This window comes from Peromyscus maniculatus, chromosome 4, assembly GCF_049852395.1.
Source record: "Peromyscus maniculatus bairdii isolate BWxNUB_F1_BW_parent chromosome 4, HU_Pman_BW_mat_3.1, whole genome shotgun sequence".
NCBI classification, from domain to species: domain Eukaryota; kingdom Metazoa; phylum Chordata; class Mammalia; order Rodentia; family Cricetidae; genus Peromyscus; species Peromyscus maniculatus.
In genome coordinates this window covers 80507357-80528167 of record NC_134855.1, presented here as the reverse complement: position 1 = coordinate 80528167, position 20811 = coordinate 80507357, and the positions used below count along the sequence as shown (strand labels likewise).

The window sequence follows — 20811 nt, the reverse complement described above, 5'->3', positions numbered from 1 at the left end:
ATCCAATATAATCTAGCTCCAGAAAATAACTGCAGCTGAGATCATATTTACGTGCTGGGGGAATTAAAGATAATTTGATTCAGTGAACATTCAGTTCTTTTTGAACTATGCTTAGTGCTGGAGGACATGAGAAGGACTGGTTTCTGGCTCTGAGGGACAGAGCTGTTGATGCAGGAGGCTGGCAGCGGGACACTGGTACCTCAGAGGGAGGGTTTGCTTTGACAGGTCCTCTGGAACCAGGGGACAGAAGAAGGGTATTAAAACCCATCCACTCTCCATGGCGGCTACTGTGCCACTTCCTAGGCTCTGTTTACTTACCCCTCATTCTAACAGGGCTCTGTTTATTCAGCTCCAAACTACAGGAGGGGAAACAGGCTCGGAAAAAGTAGAATGGCCTGCTTACCCATCACAGAACCAGCGCTTAGCTAAGACACCCATCTGGATAGTTCCAACTTCAGACCTGTTCTTAGTTGTGTCTTACTTGAAGAGCTCATTAAAGGGAAGGGAAGAGAAGGGTGTGTGTTCCAGAAAAACACCAGGAGTAAAAATGCGGGGGAGATGTACCAGGTGTGCCTAGAACACAAGTAGTGTAAGTGGCCTGGGGAAAAACAACCAAACAGGTGGAGGGTCCGATGGAAGGGCGTGGAAGGTCAGTGCCCATGTTTTTCTTGATGATGTTCACTCTCCCCAAAGAGCATCATTTGGTCCACAGCTGGCTCATGACTTTCCTCTCCTCCTTGTGCTCTTGCTTTCACTGGGGATGACTGTGTGACAGACATATCATGCTTGGCTGGTACCTCCTCACAGACACACCTGTGCTGAGGAATGAGGACAGCTATTCTCTGCAGCCTTGCTCTTGACATGACACTTTCAACTGTGAGTCTCTCCCTTTTCTCTTTCTCCTCTCTCTCTTCGGGGCCTCTGTTCTTGTCAGTTTCTGGTCACTACTTCCTGTGTTTGCTTGTCTTTTCTGTGTAGGTTCCCCCAAAGTTCTGTCCTCAGTGTATGTGTCTCTTTCCCCCACCCCTCTTGAAGAACAAATCATGGGGAAAGGAGGGAGGCGGCAATGCTAGGTGTGGAGAACCGGATGCGTTCAGAAGGTTTTGAGCAACAGCTGATGGGGTTAAACAATAGATTTTTCTGGCAGGAAAAGAAGGAGGAGACCAGAGGGAATCGGGGGAGACTTGTGGGTATTGGCTTTAGCTCTGCGTTTGTTGAGATGCAGCAGGTATGGATTTCATGGCTGCAATGGGAATCAGGGAGTCGGAAGTTTGTCGGGTCCTTCCTGACTATCGAACATTCTTGAATGGAGGAGCAGGGATTAAGAAATAATAGATACGAAAGATAGAGATGCAGACGTAAAACAAAAAGGCAGAGACCCAGAATAGCATCGGGAGGGCTCTGAGTCAATACCACAGTTACCCTGAGTTTATTTCTCAGGGCCTTTTTATACCCAAAGCAAACTGTGTGGGGGTGTGTGTAAAAGACCTCTCCCCTCAATGACATCATGGTTCAAAGTACAAACAAGTGTAAACACCTCCTTCATTCTCAAGACATCTGGTAACCAACCACACCTTTGGCAAAAGATCCTGTTATTTAACTTTGGAGGCCAAAACAAGCTCAAACTCTCTGAACTTGAGTCAAGATAGAATAAGGTCATGCTATGGAGCCTCTGTGGGCCCCTACAGAAATTATACGTTAAGTTTGAAATGTCTGCTAGAGGACCACATGGAAGTCAAGAGAAGGAAGGCTGGGAACATCAACATACAGAGCTAAGGGTGCAGGTGACAATGAATGGGAGAGCAACTGAGCAGGAGTGAAGACTGTGAGACTTCCGTGAAGTCCATGTGTGGAAGAGCAGAGCCAACAGAGGATCCTGAGGAACGGCAAGGGGCTGGCAGGAGATCCAGGGGACAGTGGGGCTCAGAAAGCAAGTGGAGAGATTGGAGAGATGGCTCAGGTTTAGAGCACTGACCGCTCTTGCAGAGGACGCAAGTTCAGTTCCCAGCACCCACACCGAGAAACTCACAACTGCCTGGCACTTCCGCTCCAGAGGGGAAGGGCACAGGCAACTCTCATGGAAAGGGTGGGTGGTTATGCTTGTTTAGATCCCAAGAGGCAGTGCGATCAGATGGAGGTTGGCAGAGATGGAGAGTGTTGGTGACCCATCTGGTAGTGGCTCTGGAAAGGCTGATAAGAAGAGGATCATGATGGCACAATCGTGACAAAAAGGGAAGAAGAGTAGAACAGTTGTTGTGTGGGGCACAGTTGTGTGGGGCACATTGTGTGGGGCACAGTTGTGTGGGGCACACTGAGACACTGGGTGAGTGGTTATCTGTGGGGATGCTGTCAAAAAGGGAGTGAGACTTGTCTGAGGCAGAATCCTCAAGTAATCAGGGAAATGGGGCCTAGTGGACATGTGGAGAGAGCCTGCATGGACCTTCCCATTATAGAGAGAAAGAGAACAGTACTAGGGTGCATTTGGTCACTGAAGCCCAAGGATGCATGCTGACTGGTTCTGTTCTCTTGGGGCATCATGAAGTTGACGGCTGAGCTTAAGGCTGGAGACGGCTTTAAGCCGAGCCAACTGGTTAGCCCAGCACAGCAGGCTGCCAAGGCATCCCCATCCTTGTTTCCCCTGCTGTGCCCAGGTAATCCCTTCTCCTCTTCTGAAACCCCAGGTCCAGTGCAGGGGAGACGGCCCAGTGGGTAAAAAAAATGGGGGTCTGAGTTCAAATCCCCAACATTCACATACAAAGCCACGTGTGGCTATGTGCACCAATAACCCCAGTTTTGTTGAGGGTAGAAACAGGCGGCTTACTGGGGCTTGCTAGCCCCCAGTGTAGCTCTAGGTTTAGTAAGAGACCCTACCTCAAGGCAATAAGGCAAAGTGTAATGGTGAAGGATAGCTAACATCCTCCTCTGGCCTCCATGCATATGTGGGCATGAACACTCATCTACGTCTACACCATACATACATGTCCTAGATCGTCCTGCCGCCCTCTCTAGATGCCCCCAGGACACCATTCACTGGGCACTCTTTGCAACCTGGCTCACTGGCCCTTCCTCTCCATCATTTCTCGGTCATAGCTGTATGCTCCTTTTAGTCTCTTTGTTCTGGGACTTCCTTTCCGCTCCAGACCTGTGGTACAAGGGAAGGGATGAAAAGAACTGTCCTCGGTGACTGCCGGAAGTGAGCTCACACCAAGGGAAGGGGGTGCAGCCAAGAGGACTTTGCTGACAATGGTTGGCGGGGACAATGGAAGGAACTAAGAGAAGGGCAAAGAAAAGGAGTTCACATCGGGTCAGATGTGTGGAGCCTTCTGGAAACCGGTCTAGGAGCTGAGGAAGGACAAGGGGATCGGACTCAGGATGCACCTCTCCTGCCCACTCCCAGAGCCATCTCACTCTGACCCCTTGCCTTCACTTCCTGTCTCCAGTTCACTGACGCTTTCGGGTCTCTTCAATAACGACCACATCAAAGCCATTCTCCATTCCTGTGTTCTCGCCTGCTTCAGCTACAGCAGTCGCCTGCTTCCCCATCCTCACCGGGATGTGTACAGTTGTGTGTCTTCCACGCTGCCATTGGAATCGCTGTAATCAAATTTGGGTTCTGCTCTTACATAAACTCCATAAAAAATAATTATCATCTCTCCATCATCTATAGAATGAAGTGCACATTCCTGGAAATGGCTCTCCACAGTAGCTCCTGCTCAGCACCCACTCAGGTCTCTTTGTAGCCTGGCCTCCTGGTATCCTGGTTTGCTTTCTGTGATGAAAACGCTATAACCAAGAGTAACTTGGAGAGGAAAAGATTTATTTCATTTTTCACGTCCATGTCATAGTCCTCCATTGAGGGAAGTCAGGGCAGCTGAAGCAGAAATCCTGGAGGAACCCCGCTTACTGGCTTGCTCTCCGTGGGTTGCTTAGTTTTCTTCCTTATACCACCCAGGACCACCTGCCCAGAGGTGGCACAACCCACATTTGACTGGACCCTCCCACATCAATCATTAGTCAAGAAAATGTCCCACAGACATTCCTGCAGGCCAATCTGATGGGGACAGTTTTTTTCTCAATTGAAGTTCCTTATTCCCAGATGACCATAGTTTGTATTAAGTTTGTCAAAATACTAACCCACTGGCCAGGCTGTTCTTCTTGCCACACAGTCTTCTTTCCCCATCTATAGCATGAATTCTAATTGGTCTTAATAATCAAAACCCAGAGTCAGATATCCGGACAAATGCTGAAAGATCAGAGAAGTAAAGGAGCAGCCACTAGAGAGACCCCTTACCTCTACAGAATCCTCAGACTGAAAAGAGGTGAGCCCTGTATCCACCCAGCCTTATCACTTCCTCTCTGCCCAGCCATATTGCTTCCTATTTTCTTTTCCCAAGTGCTGAGATTACAGGTGTGTGCCTCCCAAGTACTGGAATCAAAGCATGAGATCCCAAGTGCTGGGATTAAAGGTGTGTGTCACCACTGCCTGGCCTCTAGTGGTTCGCTCTGTACTCTGATCTCCAGGCAAGCTTTATTTGTTAGAGCACAAACAAAATATCACCACACCTTTCCTGTCTAATGATTCAGCCTTGAGAGTGTACTCACTACTCACCATCCTTGTCCTGAGTGGGCAGGTTAAATAAGCCAAATAAATACTATGCTAGATGGTGGTAATGCCATGGAGAAAACGTACACAGGAAAGGTTGTTGATACTGAGGAGATGAAGTTGTGATTCGAGCTGCTGGGGGCCATGAAGAGGATCAGTGAATAGCCAGAAATGGGAGGTGGGAGGGAACAGAAAGATTCCCGAAGCCATCTAGGACCTGAGTCCAGACAGAGGAGTGTGTGAGGCTGAGCGAGGAGGTCCACAAGAAGGAGGAGCGGGAGTGGTTAGGTCTAAGGTGCAGGAGAGGGTCCTGAGTGGAGGAGAAGCCGTGGGAGTGTTTGGGCAGGAAAGCAACCCAGACTGAACACTCACCACTCGGTGGAGCCCTGGGGGGAGTCACCCCTGCATCTACTCACCAAGCTACAGACTCCAAAATTTGAGAGAAGCAGCTTGAAACAGAGCTAGGTCCTTCTCCCTTTAGCGTCTGTCCAGGGGAGACCCACTTTGTCCATGTTTACACTGTTTGCATCCTCCTGGCAAATGCTTATGGAAGTGTGAGCTCAAGCATTCATAGAGATGGAGGCTCACACTTCCACGCATGTGTGATAGCTCAGAATGGACCCATTTCAGAGTGGTTTTAGGGAGATGACCTTTCGCATCACCTTGGTCCTCGGTTTCCTCACCTGTGAACCAGGATGAGAACAGGATGCAGGCAAAGGCTGTGCCATTGTGTCTGATGCTGAGGAGGTACTCGGAGCTTTTTTCTCCCCCTCTGTCCTCTACTGAACCTCTTGCAATTTAAATGACCACTCAGGCCTTTTCACCCTGACCATGGCCTCATACTTTCAGATCACATGCCAATGAATACATTGGATTTGGATGACTCCAATTGACCTAGCTCTAATATCATTTTGACCGCTAAAGGAATTTATTAATGTGCATAAGATAAATCTGTTCTCTTCCCCATTTAAATAGAGGTGAAGGAATTTTACATACTGCACCAAAAAGAAAGTCATTCACCTAAACAATAAAACTAAATCAAATTAGAGTACATAACTATTCCGTGCTCACTAATTATATACATATGTATGCATTTGCTATGTATGTATATATTGAAAAATATGTATGCATTTAAAATATATTCTCATACACCACATGTGTGTCTCCATCAGGTGATGAGTTGGAGATCCTGATCTGCATCAGGATAAAATAGCCTAACCTGAAGAAGGCATTAGTGATAGTTTCCACAGAAGCTCTGGGCTTTAGAAAATGTTAATGGCACAGAACTCACGTATAAATACAAGCTACTAAGAGCAGTGGTAATTAAATGCAATGTCAACAGAGGCACATTATCTAATGAGCTGTTTTCAGAAGTTAATAACGTGATTAATCACTGATTGATACAAACCGTGGAAAGAGAAATTCTTCTATACTAATAGGATTCGGAGCCCAAGGGCAGCCAGATAACAGGCAGAACTTGGCTAACAAGGGACCAGCTGAAGTCGAGGTGATTGAGGTAAGAGGGAGGCCAGCTGGCTCCTCAGACAGATTGTCCCCATGTGGCGCTTACCAGTGGGGCTTTTGTATTGCAGGGTCTCAGTCCTCAGCTTCGAGGGCCAAGCAGCCTATAGAGTTCAGCAGAGTTAGGAAGACTCATGCTAACAAAACATGGAAGAGACCAAAATATAAAGTAGACTTTAGGTAAACTAATTTAAAATATGGACTAGAATTACCATAGAGATTGGGATTTTCTTTCTAGCTTGGTCTCATTGCAACAGGTATAATAGCATTGTATGTTCTCAAGCCTTGAGCTTCTAGTGAAGCACTCCTTATATGGAAGGCCCCGTGTTAGGTCCTGAGGACACCCCTGTGATTCACATGTGTGCACATGCGCACACGCACAGTAGAGGAGTGACAAGGTGAGCAAATGCCCATGCTGACATGTGTTTTAGAGCCTTGCTGCTGTGACCAGAGGCCTGGTACAGAGACACCACCCAGGAGCTTTTGGGAAGGCAGAGTCTGGAAGAACTGGTCATGGATTCGTGTGCAGGATGCTAGGTATGCAGAAGAGAGTCCACACTGATGGTGAGGTGATGGCCGGCCTAGCTGTAGAGCAGGAATGGAGAGGAAAATGTCTCAGGGAGAACGGATCAGGGAGGGAGAGAATCAAGAGCTGTGGTCTGGGGGCCAATGTGATGAGTTAGTGTATAACAGAGCTGGCTGCCCAAGCCTGATCTGAGTTTGATTTCCAGGATCCACCTGGTGGAGGGGGAGAACCAACTACCCATTAGAAGTTGTCCTCTACCCTCTGGCCTTAGAGACAGCAGTTAGCTAAGCCTAATAGCCTGACACCCAGACCCAACCCCTGCATTCAGGGCATGCTCCCTACCAAGCCACGTCCCCCTTGGTCTCAGTTCCTCTCTAGATCACTGCAGGCATCCCTTCCTTCCTGTGACTCCTCCCACAGGCTTCTCCTCGGACTCCTGTTTTACTTCTGAAATTGACCCCTTTGACTTGACTGAAGCGTTCCCTAAAAATCCCTGTGTATAATCCTGTAATCCTGAGAGGCTCACTCACCTCACATTAAAGGCCTTTCCTCTTTCCCACATTTTCCTAACCCAACTTAACAAGTTGAAAGATTTATGCAGTAAATAACCATGCACCCACCCTTCCAGGACCCACAGTTAGTGCCTTACTATTCTTTCTTTCTTTCTTCCCTTTCTTTCTTTCTTTCTTTCTTTCTTTCTTTCTTTCTTTCTTTCTTTCTTTCTTTCTTTCTTTCTTTCTTTCTTTCTTTCCTTCCTTCCTTCCTTCCTTCCTTCCTTCCTTCCTTCCTTCCTTCCTTCCTTCCTTCCTTCTTTCTTTCTTTCTTTCTTTCTTTCTTTCTTTCTTTCTTTCTTTCTATCATGTATTGGTTTATCTCTTCTCTGCCCCTGCCCTGTGTATTTCAAGTGAAATACATTTGCAGAGGTCAACCCTAAACATGTTGGTGTGCATATCACTAACCAGAATTTACCATCCGCTTGTGACGCTGCAATAAAACGTACACACAGTGAGGATGTACAGATCGTAAATGTGCCATCTGAAGAGTTTTGACAAATGCTCACAGCTGTATGAACCCAGTCATTATCATGGTGCAGAGCAGCGTGGCCAGCTCCCATCATCCCTTTGGGGTTACGTTCCTGCCCCGCCCCCTGAAGGCACCTGCTGTTCTTGTAACTTATCCCACTGCTGACAGCAGTCTGGTCCTTGTGGTTAGTCCGAGGCATTTCTAAGCTTCTCAGACACGTTCCGTTCCGAGGGAGATCCATCTGCTCAGGTTACATTTTATTCACTGCTCACTCACAGGGTGATTTCACTGCTATAGTTGGAGTCATCTCTTGCTGGCTCTTGCCTCCTGACTCCAACATACATGTCTTTTGTTTGTGTTTGTGTGCTGCTGGGAACTTGCCATGTCAGCTAGTCTGGCTAGCCAGTGGACTCCTGAGGTTTGCTTGTTTCTGACAACCCCCTCGGTGCAGGCGCACATAACCATGCCCAGATTTCTACGTGGGTGCTGGGGACTTGAACTCAGGTCCTCATGCTTTCAGGAAAAAGCTCTTACCCAGTAAGCTATCTCTGCAGCCCCTCCAACATGTACTTCTAATCCTCATGTTTTTCTCCTTTTTTTCTTTTGACTATCACCAGCAAGGAGAATGGACACTAACTGGTGTTTCTCTTTGTGCTCTTGGGAACAGTGGAGGCTGCTGTCAAGTGAGCATCTGTCAGGAGCCACACTAAAGCACTACAAAGTGATGCTCTCATTTTACAGTCCAGGAAACTGAGACTCAGAGAGCTTGAGCAACTTGCCCAAGGTCACACAGCTGCGGTGGCCGAGGCTTTTGATGTCCACCTCTCCCTGTCTTCTGATTTGGGGTTGGGAGTTCCATTTGGGTGGCTTTCCCCTACGGAGGACCCCTTGTCACGTGCTTCTTCTCACTGGCTCTTTCCCACAGCCGTGGTGAAGAACCCACCCAACAACCTGTGGATCATCGCCGCAGTGCTGGCGCCCATCGCCGTGGTCACCGTCATCATCATCATCATCACTGCTGTGCTCTGTAGGAAGAACAAGAGTGACTTCAAGCCGGAAACCATGATAAACCTGCCTCAGAGAGCAAAGGTACACGTGGGCACGGGGAGGGCCAGGAGTCTGCCTAGAGGCTCCACCTGCCTTTCTCCTGGGCTTCTAAGGTCATCACGTACCTTCAGAAACATAGCACACACCCTCATTCCGAACGGAGACCCTTTCTGTCATAATCAGCGGGTGACACATGCTTCTCTGCTGCCCACTCTCTCCCACAAACACTTTCAAGTAGTTGACACACGGGGCATCTCTCATCATCACCATATCCTCTCAGGGAATGGCCATTATTTTACAGACAGAGAAACTGAGGCACCGACAACCAGCAGCAAGAAAGACGTGAAAAGACCTTAGATACCTTTAATAATTGGGCCCCCCCTCCTTGGACAGCAGAAAGCAACTCCTTCCACTCCCTCCTGGTTACATGGGTAGTTAGCAGCGGAACTGATGGTGAGACTAAGTAAGCCCGCAGCTGTCTGAACATCCCAGCCTCCGATGGGAAGGTTATCTTGGGAAGATGTCAGGGCCAAGAAGGTGGGGCTCCCAGGAGTGAGATTAGTGCCCTTTTGAAATAAGCTGCAGGGGACGCTGGCCTCCTCCACCACATGCACACACAAGAAGTGGGCGGTGCCCAGCCCCGCAGTGAGCCCTCACTGAAGCCCAGCGTACTGGCACCCTAACCTCAGCCTTCCAGCCTCAGAACTATACCTGCCTTTTCTAAGCCCCTTGACGAATGGTATTTGTTGTAGTGGCCCAGGCTGACCAAGACAAGGTCTCTTGGCTCCTACATGAAACCTCTTTGGGCACACAGACGTCTAGAAGTTTCCCTGTCCCACTGATGACTCTGCTCTGCCGCTGTCGTGATGGACCAGCTATCGGTTAGGCTGGAAACTACCAGATACCAATTCAGTAGCTCCAAGAGCACCTGGCCTAGAGCCCTGTCCTTCCTCTGTCTCCTGGATGTCTCTCCCCCAACCACCTCTGGTGACCAGGAGGGTGGTGGACTGAAGATGGAAGGCATTCTGAAGCTAATTTTCCAGTCACGTAGCTGCCTTTGTGATAGTCCCTGTGGTAAATGTCCAATCTGTAACACCCGGTGTTTAAATAACGCCTTACACTCTGCTGCCTCTTCTAGGTCCGTCACCTCATTTGTTCTCCACAGCTGTCCTGGGAGGTAGGTCACAGTTAGGGCAGGTTTCATTATTCTCACTTAACTGCCAAGAAATCTGGGAGAGAGACATAGGGACTTGTCCAGTCATACCACAAACAGAGGGGAGACTAAGGCCTGCATCTATGTGCATGGGTATGTGTGTGTGTGTGTGTGTGTGTGTGTGTGTGTGTGTGTGTGTGTGTGTGTGCACACATGAGTGTGTGTATGTGTGTGTGTGTGTGTGTGTGTGTGTGTGTGTGTGTGTGTGTGTTGTATGTACTTGTTTGTGTGGATGCACATGCAGGATGTGGATATGGATGGGACCAGAAGTTTCTATCAGGTGAGATGTCTTCCTCTCTCACCTGCCATCTTAATTGTTTCACAGTCTCTTACTGAACCGGAAGCTCACTGAATGGGCCCAGGCTGGCTGGCCAGTGAGCTTCAGACCCTGCCTGTCTCTGCTGCCCCCTACCAGCTCCAGGGTTACAGATACGTGCCACCACACCCAGCTTTTACACAGGCTCTCGAGATCCAAACTCACGCTTGTACAGCAGGCACTTTAGCAACAGAGCCTCCTCCCAAGCCCTCTCAGAGCTCACTCTACATTATACACCCGCCCACCCGCACTCTGAGACTTGGCGGGGTTTCTGCTCCCAGCTCTGAACCTCTAAACTCCATCTGGCCATGTAGACATGGGACAGCAAGTTGCCGCTCCTTCTGACTTCCTACACATTGCCATTTGTGTCAGCCATGGAGTGTGTCCTTGGAGGGTCACGCTGGGCTGTTGGCATGAGCACAGCTCACTTGAGTATAAGAAATCAAAGGTACTTTTATTCCACAGCAAGCAGATACCTCTGTGGGGAAGCTGGAGCCTGATTAGACGGTCTTGTCTCCTGAGGCACCAACCCCCAAAGAATGTTGTTCTGTGTCTGTTGACATAAGGCACCTGCTTCCCAGACACGGTGGGGTGTTGGGGGGGGAGGTACCCTGGGAATTGTCGAGCTGTGAAAAACGAGACTGCTCCAAGACAGAATGTTTCATTTTCATCTAAGCTTGCTTACGACGTGAGTCTTTTTAGACATAACAAGTAATTATCAGAATCACAGCCGAGTCCAGGAATGCAAAACACGCCATACTGGAGTTGGAAAGGGAAGCTCTGAGTTAAACCAAAATCTTCATTCATCTGCCGAGATGAGCAGCATCGCTCCTGGCTCGAAAGCTCTGTGGAGCTAGAGCGGATGAAACATTGGTGGCTCCTCCCGTGTGCCGCCTTCCCCAGGCACTGTGCTTCTTGGGATCCTTACCTGGTGCTGAAAATCAAGCCGACCTATGAGCCGTGAGCCGGCTGCGAGCGCCTGTGTGCGGTTCAGCGGGTTGTCTCTCCCACAGTGAGGGTGTGTGAGGCTCTTCAATTCCCAGAGCCCCCTTTGTTGCAGGAAACCAGCAGAGTGGAACAGCCTGGCGCTGCAGCCCTGCTGGGGAGAGTCAGGGACACTGCAGTGTTTGAGAGGCTGCTGCATGGGAAGTGTGAGCAGAATTCAGTGAATGCCAAGGGGCACGGCACGATAGGAAAATTAGCCAAGGCCACCAATCGGTAGCCAGGGCAGACAGCCCCGGGGACATTGCGGCATCCTTAGAATGCACGCTGCAGAGCCAGAGGAGATCCTGGGGACCCGTCCTAAGACTCAGTAACATACTTCGCATGCTAAGCAAAGAAGGCCAGTGAGGACTGTACACCCTCCTCCGAGACAAGGCACACAGACACACCCTGTCGCTATTGTCAGCGAGGTTTCTGCAGGGAGAGCTCTGAGAACATGGTAGCGTGGCTTTGCTTACCTCCTTTCTTCCTGGTCACCCCCTCTTTGTTCTTTGCCAATGAATTCGCAGCCAGCTCTCCCTTCATCTAAAGAGAACGTAGTGGGGACATGCATCTTTAGAAGAAAATTGCTAGAGCCCACCCAGATGCAGGCTAGGCCTGGCTTTCGGTGGCTAGCACAGACTGCTTGGGACAGGCCACTCTTCCCCTGCGAACAGCCACTGTTTCCCTCCTTCCCACATACTGCCTATATGATCTCAGCACAGCTGTATTACCTCCTCGTGCCTCAAGTGCCCCATCTGTCAAATGGGGATAGTAGCACTGTTTATGGGTAGGCAGCTGTAAAGATGAAGTGAATTGAGGTATGCAAATTGCTTTATGCTCTGCCAGGTCTACGAAAAATGTCACATATAAATTGACTTTTATTGTTTCGTGTACTTTTGTCTTAAAAAGTAATATAACTGTTCGCCTTTAAAAATTGTTGGAGAGGCTGGGTGGTGGTGGTGCACGCCTTTAATCTCAGCACTCGGGAGGCAGAGGCAGGCGGATCTTTGTGAGTTTGAGGTCAGCCTGGTCTACAGAGCGAGATCCAGGAAAGGTGCAATGCTACACAGAGAAACCCTGTCTCAAAAAAAAAAATTGTTGGCGATTACTACTACTACTAGTAGTACCACTAGTGATGATGGTGGTGGTTCTAGGGATTGAATCTAGTCCCTTGTGCATGGAAGGAAAGTGCTCTACCACTGAACTGTATGTCCCCAGTGTAGAAATTATTATTTTGATTTGGTAAACGTATGAAACTCACTAGAGTAATACTGTATTATTGAGGTTGGAAGTTACCAATGTGTGTCAGATGGGCAACTGATCAATGTCAGGCAACTTTCTGAAGGTTGAGCCCATTGTCCTGAGAGTCAGAAAAGCCAAGACCTGGGCTTCCATTTTTATTACTTAGCTGTGTTCTCTTGGGCATTCACTGATGCTCTCTGAGCTTTTGTATTTTTTCCTACAACATGAAGACTAATGTTTACCTTGCTTTCATCTTTCAAAAAGAGAAATCAATGCTTTGTGTACCACACCAAACACTTGTGTAGATTATTTTAATAATTAACTTACTAACAATGGCTACCTTGGAAGCTGTCATTTCTTAATGTCTCCATTTTCACATACTCATAAATGACCCAGACTTCAGAGGTATCCAGTGGATAAAAAGTGTAAAGGATGAGGGGTCAACTAGAGAGCAGTAGGCATAGCGTGACAACAGAACCGAGCCGCCTTGTCCCATCACTGGGTTCTTGGGAAGTCTTAGCTACTGGAGACTCCTCATCACTCACAGATGAGCCCACGTTGTCAGGCAGAAACCAGGCCATGCACAGCAAACAATGCTCAGATAAGATGGTCGGCCCATCGCATGTGTTTTACTGTCTGTCTCTTCTCAAAGCTGTCACTGGGGACACCTCTCTAGACGTATGACTTCAAACTTTCTTCCTCCTCACAGCCCGTGCAAGGCTTTGACTACGCCAAGCAGCATCTGGGCCAGCAAGGGGCAGATGAGGAGGTCATCCCTGTGACACAGGAAACGGTGGTCCTCCCCATACCTGTCAGAGATACTCCTCAGGAACGAGAAACAGCTCAGGATGGGAGCACCATCAAGACGGCTAAGTCCACTGAAACCAGAAAGAGGTAGGCATGGGCCAGCTTCACCCTCTTGTCAGCAAGAGAAATAACTGACGGCGAGTGCTGTGGTCCTCAAGTGAGTTCCACTGTTCTCTTTAAACACCCCCCACCCCCGGCTCCCATGCTCACTTTGAATATTGAAATGGAGAGTAAGAGAGAAGATAGGGATCATAATGCCTGCTCCACACAAGCCACGCTTGTGAGAACTCTTGGTTGATCAGCCACAACACTGGAGAGGTAGCCCTTCTATTTATGATAACAAATTTGGCTCTGACGTCACATTGTTAACTCCTCTTAAATAGGCGCCTTTGATTCATAATAGTTGTGTTTTACCAGCAGTGTCTCCTAAAGCTACCCTTTCACCTGAATCACATGCTGAGTTTTTACGATGAGCAAATCTCTTTGAAAAAAATGAGGATAGTTATTGTTTGTTTTTGCTCTTTGGGGGGCCTACCACCCCGCTCCCAAATAAATCACACATGGAGGCTTATTCATAATTACAAATACCCGGCCTTAGCTTGGCTTGTTTCTTGCCAGCTTTCCTTAACTTTTTTTGGTTTTTCGAGACAGGGTTTCTCTGTGTAGCTTTGCGCCTTTCCTGGAGCTCACTTGGTAGCCCAGGCTGGCCTCGAACTCACAGAGATCCGCCTGGCTCTGCCTCCCGAGTGCTGGGATTAAAGGCGTGCGCCACCACCGCCCGGCAGCTTTCCTTAACTTAAATTATCCTGTTTACCTTTTGCCTCTGGGCTTCTCCTTTTCTCTTACTTCTGTAAATCTTACTCTTACTCTGAGGCTTGTTGTGTAGCTAGGTGGCTGGCCCCTGGAGTCCTCCTCCTTCTCTGGCTCTTCCTTTTTTCTGGCTCCCAGATTTCTCCTTCTATGTATTCTCTCTGCCTGCCAGCCCTGCCTATCCTTTCTCCTGAATCGACACTGGCTGTTCAGCTCTTTATTAGACCATCAGATGTTTTACACAGGCACAGTGACACAGCTTCATAGAGCTAAAAACATGCAACATAAACAAAAATAACACACCTTAAAACAGAGGGTGGTGTCTGACATTAACTTCAGACCTCCATATACACATGCACACCCACACCTGTGCCTACACACATTTGAACACTCATACACATAAAAATGGAAAAAGAAGAAATAAAAAGGAAAAACAACCAGAGCTCTTTGACTGGCATTGAAGGACTGTAAAAATGTGTCAGGTTGATTTCTACTCCCCCCCCCCTAAGAATTCTGGGATGGGCGAGACATGGAGATTAATGATGGAAGAGCAAGCATGACAATTTGAGGTACCCACAGTGGGGTCTGAGGAAAGCACAGTGGCAGAGAGCAGAGACAACAGAGACCCACGGTGCCATCCAGGCATTTGTCACACAGCAGGCCTTTCCACTGAACCTCCGAGGGTGAAGGGTCGGAGTAGGTGGGATGGGTGAAGGCATCGTCTGTATGTGGGGAGAGAAAAGAGATGAGTTTGGGCTTCTGCACACAGCGTTTCCCTGAAGTTCAGTCTTCACAGTGGTCAGGACACAGTAAACTATGAGAACAGAAGATGGATTCAAATTTTGGATGGCCTTGACTGCCAGGCTTAGGAGACTGACCTGATTCTACAGGCCATGAGAAGCTACTGAGAACTCTTCCAAGGAGCAGTGGCATCCAGCCTGTACTTTAGAAACAACCTCAAGGTGACATAGATGATAGATAGGAAAGATTAGGCAGAGGCCGGGAGAGTCATTACAAAGGTTTTGGAATGGCCATGTAAAGAGGTAGTGAAGCCAGTGGCCGGCCCCATTCCTTAGCTAAAGCAACCATCTCTTCTCATTCTCTTTATTTAACAGAGATGTATTGCCTATTTGCTATCTACCAAGCTCTGGAGCTATCCCAGGGAACAAGACAAACTTTCTATTCATGTGGAAGTTACCATCTGGAGTGGAGTAGAGAGGGAGGGCGTTTTAGATAGAAAATCGGGGAAGACCTTACCAATTCGTGTCATGAGAAAAAGATACCATTGAAATGATATGTCAGCCATGGGGAGGTATCTCATGATATGTCAGCCATGGGGAGGCTTGCTAGTGCAGGAAAGTTCCAAGGAGATGGAGCAGTATGTGCTAAGTCCCGAGGCGCGGAGTTCTTGGCATGCCTGAAGCAAAGCGATGCGGTCAGGAAGGCTGGTGTGTACTCGGAAGGAAGCAGCAGCAGATGAATCAGGGGAGCTGCCTGTGGCTGGTGTGTCGGGTATTAGAGACCAAAGTCAGACTGGGGTTCATAGTGTAGATGAAGATCAGAAGTCATGGGGGGCTTGAAAAGAGGAATGATATGCTGGGATGGATTAAAGGCTGGCTCTGTGTGGAAAACAGACGAGGGGTTCATGGGAGAAGGAAACCTCAGGAGGCACCGCTAGGAGACAGAGGCATGGATGGTGAGTGCCATCCATGGGGAGCGGCTGGACTGTTAAGAAATGCTGTGGAGGAAACCGGTGACAGGCTGCCGTAGGATTTGGAGATGAGCGAAGAGCATTTGCCATGCGTTTGTGTTAGTGAGGGCTGGAAGGGGAGCAGCTGATCTGTCACCAGGGGGTTCACAAATGAAAGGGCTGAGAATCATGAATCGTGTGAGTCTGGAGTTTGCAGGAGGGGCTCGGAGTGGAGCTACAGTTATGGGAGTTGGTGGAGTTCTGTTTTCCTAGGAGACAGGAAAGATTTGTCTAGGAGGGAGAGACAGACAAAGGAAGAGCTCCAGGAAGGAAGCCTTGGAAGCAGTGCAGTGCGTAGAGAGGCAGGCGATGAGCCAGTCACCGAGGCAGAGTGGAGATGCAAACAAGGGTGAGACAAGACAAGGAGCCAAGAGACAAAGTAATTGGGGAGAAGGGACCCCATGTGGATCATTAATCTCCGTGTCTCAAGTGTCTGGGGGGCAGACTTTCACCTGACGCATTTTTACAGTCCTTCTAATGCCAGTCAAAGAACTCTGCTTATTTTCCTTTCTCTTTTGCCTTTTTCCATTTTCATGTGTAGGTGTTGTGCAAGTGTTTGTATGAGTGTTCACACATGTGTAGGCACAGGTGTGGGTGTGCATGCGCATGTGGAGGTCTGACGTTAACATCAGTCACCATCCTCAGTTGCTTCAAGAGCTTTGCTCATAGAAAAACCTGCATGAAGTCAAGCGAGGAAGTTCTGTTTTATTTTAGAAGCTCTTGGTACCTTAAAATGAAGTAAAGAACAGAGCTGTGGATTTCATCTTATGTGCAAAATAAAGTCGAAGGCATGAATTAGTCATCTATAGCCTCATAACAAAGCACCCCAAAACTCTGATGCTTAAAACAAACTGCTGTTCATTCAGCTTATGATTTGGGTGGGTCAGTAGCTTGAGTTCTGCTGGATGGTTCTTCTGGTCCACGCCGGCTGATGTTATCTGGAATTACCAGCATATCCATCAGGTGATAGAAACTGAGTCAATGCGGCTTTTGTTGCCTGCTGCCTTGCCTGCGGTGGCCCAGGACGCTAGTCCTCTCTCCACAAGGGCTCATGTTTCAGCAGGCTAGTTCCAGCAGGCTTTTTCACAAGGGGGTTTCGAGGGTCCAAGGGCAGCAAGAAAAACAGCCCCCAACACAAACGTTGCTCAAGTCTCTGCATCTGTCATGCTTCTTTCCTTCCTGTTGACCAACCAAGTCACGTGGTCAAGTTCAGTGACACTGTGGAAGACTTCCCAAAGTTTGCTTGCACGGAGGTGTGAACAGCATTGGGACAGGTACTGAAGTGCTCTACCCGGCACAGGAGAGCAAGCCGAGCAGAGTCAGAGCACATGCAGACAGATGGTTCATGGAGAGGATTCATCCCTTTGTGACTTAGAGCATTATTCTCATGCTGATCCTTGCCAAGCACAATAAAGTCATGTTGACAACTTCTCACCCCTTTACAAGAAACTGGAAAGGAAGAATTACTAAATTAAGATATTGATGTAGCACTTCTAGGAAGAATAAAAATTCTTTCCTACCTATTCAAATTGAGTCATTTAAATCCTGTAGGGATTGATTTTTGAAATTTGTTTGAAAACAAGTACTTCTTGAGTTAGCAAGGAGTCACCTCTTGGTAATTAAGTTCAATTATGTATTCTCATTTTTTTTATTAAGAAATGGCAGCTTATGAAATAGAGAGGAAGGGAGCATTTCTGCACTGCAGCATGCTTTCTCTATCTGCTTCATTATTTCATCATAAAAGTGTAATTTTACTAAGGGCTAGCTATAGCTTTGCCCAGGTTGTCACATGAACTTCATCTCTGTTCGCGTGTGTCTGATCATGAAAGTCTAAGATCATTTGTGGAGATTGTGTTCACGTATAGTGTATGCATGTTTGAGTGTGTACATGCATCCACATTTATGCGAAGGCCAAAGGTCAGTGTCAGATGTCTTCCTCTATGGCTCTCCTCCTCCTTCTCCTCCTGTGTTTTTTTTTTTTTTTTCACTGAACCCAGTGCTTACCAGTTGGGTAGATTAGTTGGTCATCAAGCCCTAGGAGTGGGTGTGTCTCTGACCCGGCACTCGGGTTACAGATATGCACCACCAAACACAGGTTCCTCTTGCTTCTTGGCAGGCACCTTACCAACTGAGCCTTCTCCCCAGCCCCGTTTTAAGTACCAAATCTAAGAGCAAACCCATTATGAATCAGGTTTCTTGTGTCCCCATCTTGCCACATCCGCTTCCTCATTCTGGCTGCCTGTAGACTGACTGTAGGCCCTCCCAGAATGGGTCTGCTAGATGAACCCCGGAATTTTGCAAGTGAAAACCAATGATTTAATAGTTATTGATATTCTTTAATTTTTAAAGATTCTTTAAAAACAGAAGACTGAGCATTCTGTCGTTTCTGGGCTACCTGATAGGTGTTCCAGTCCCCTTCCCACTGTCTGGGGACTTGGTGATGTTATTTTGTTCATCTGTGGCTGGGATTAATGAGCCAGGCCAAGGTTGATGGGTAGTCAACCTCACAGGACCAGCCATTAGAAAAGGACTCTTACATTAGTGATGAACCATACTGTTTAGGAATTGGTTAGTCCCCACACACGTTCCACATCTGCCTGAAGTTCCAGAAAAGGGACCATTGAGTTCTGTAACCTTAAATCTCAGTATCACAGCTGACATGTATTTGCTTTCAAAGGTACTTTTATTAGCGTCTTGTGCGCACATACACTACTCACACACTTTCTTTTTTGACCAGGAGTTTGGAGTTGATACTCATTGAAAACAGAGGTATAGAGACAGAAACAAAGAATAAAGCAGATTGGACTTTTCTCCACAGAAATGTGCTCGCTGACATCTCTCCCCAGAGTGAGAGAAACATCAGAAGATTCTTTCAGGATCAAATGGGGAAAGGGAATTAAAATGTTACAAAAATTACTAAGCAGCTTACAAATGTAAACTAGGCCACGAAACACTTTCCCCTCCCCCACCCTCCCGAGTTAAATGAAAATCTTTTTATTCAATAAAACCAGCTGGAGAGTAGGTGCTGTTAGCTCTCAGATTATGAAAAACAATTCAAGGGCATATGTCTCCTCTCTTGTCTCTCTGTCTCTGTCTCTATCTCTGTGTGTGTGCCTTCTGCCACAACCAGCATTCAGTGGTCAAATAGCTGTTGGGGTCTCTCTCTCTCTCCCTCTCTCTCTCTCTCTCTCTCTCTCTCTATATATATATATATATATATATATATATATATATATGTATATATATATGTATATATATATGTATATATATGTATATATATATACATATACACACACACACACACACACACACACACACACACACACGTGTGTGTGTGTCTACATAGATATAAAGTATATATTCAATCACTTAATGCCTGGTCTAAATTTCCCACCTTTGTAGTACTAATGTAGCAAAATGTTGACTTTTTTTTTTTTTCAGCCACATAAGTTCCAAGATGCTGCATTAAGTGAAACAAAATGAATCCATGGCAGAATTGACCAGAGCCTCTGGCATGCTGCCACAGTTAGAGGTAGCCAAAGACGGAAGGCAGAAAGCATTTCCCAAGCCCCGTGTCCAGATGTTTAGTTCTTGTGTGCTATAGAACATACCTGGCAGGTGCTGCCTCGTCCCAGACAGCCTAACCTTCACTACTGGTGACTTGTAGAGCTCTGTCTCAGTTAGGGTTTCTGTGGCTTTGATGAAACACCATAACCAAAAAACAAGAAAGGGTGTGTGTGGCTTACACCTCCACACTGCTGTTCATCATAGCAGAAAGTCAGGACAGGAACTCAAGCAGGGCAGGAACTTGGAGGCAGGAGCTGATGCAGACAGAGGCGGTGGAGGGGTGCTCCTTGCTCAGCCTGCTTTCTTATAGAAGCCAGGACCACAAGCCCAGGGATGGCACCACCCACAGTGGGCTGGGCCCTCCCCCATCAATCACTAATTAAGAAAATGCCCTACAGCCAGATCTTAGGGAGGCATTTTCTCAATTGGGGTTCCCTCCTTTCGGATAACTAGTTTGTGTGTCAAGTCGACATAGGACTAACCAGCACAAGTGCCAACATGCACAGAACCGAGCATTCTAAATCACACAGGTGGTGGAAGAGGAAGAGGAGAAGGAAGAAGGGTGTGTGTGCTGGAATACACAGCTCCCCCCAGCGATCAAGGCATTGAGTCCAGGCAGTTTTCCATTGCAGGCATTAGTGGGCTGTGTTTCTAAATGGGGACAGCTGATGGTAGAGGAACAAGAGATCTCTAGGTATTTGTCCCCTGATCATCTTCCACTCAGGGAGGTCAGTACTTTTGCTTAGTCTACCCCCAGGTGGGCTGTGAGGCCTGAGGGAGCGCACACCTCCAGGGGCAGCACAGTCCAGAGCCCATTTTCCCAGAGTTCTGGAGGGAGAACACCCTGCTGAGGAAGAATGAAGGTCCCAGGACGCGCTCCCATCTGAGCAAGAAGGGTGACTTGCTCCCATGAGGTTGCTGCCTGAGACATTGAAGCGAGGGTGTGCTGGGGGGAGGGGGACTTGTCGCTTGGCCCTGGACGCCACTCTTGGCCTCCATAACTCTCACATTCCTCACTTTCTGACCAAGGTGGGCCATCTCCAAATCAGGGATCATTATGACCAGTGGCCAGGTTTGGAGGCACTCAACATAGTCCCTGGCACATAGTAGGTCCCCCAGCTGTTTGCCCTCAGCTGTCAATAGACTCATATATCTGGCACAGGGCTCGGCACAGAAAAGGCAACAAAAGGTTTTTCCTGGAGGAATGGGCAGCTCAAATAAGCGCTTCAAAATACAAGTAGTAACTAGTCAAGAGTGTGCAAGTGTGGCCAGCTGGGAGAGTGAAGACCCCATAATGGGAAGACTTAATCTGTAGTAGTCACGTGTGTCTGTGCAATGGCGAACAGCCCTGGAGAACCATGTTTATGCATGGCCGCAGATGCTCACGTGACTCAAACATTCA

The 20811-nt window shown here is 47.9% G+C and overlaps 1 protein-coding gene across 2 annotated transcripts in view; it reads left to right on the top strand.

Annotated features, from left to right (window-relative positions):
• Kiaa1549l (KIAA1549 like) overlaps nt 1–20811 on the top strand; it is a 273131-nt gene that overhangs the window by 188471 nt on the left and 63849 nt on the right. For both annotated transcript variants that reach the window (XM_006975888.4, XM_015994802.3), the window contains exons 11-12: nt 8599–8762; nt 13185–13369. In XM_006975888.4, the coding sequence (XP_006975950.1) occupies nt 8599–8762; nt 13185–13369 (349 nt within the window). The remainder of the gene's footprint in view (nt 1–8598; nt 8763–13184; nt 13370–20811) is intronic.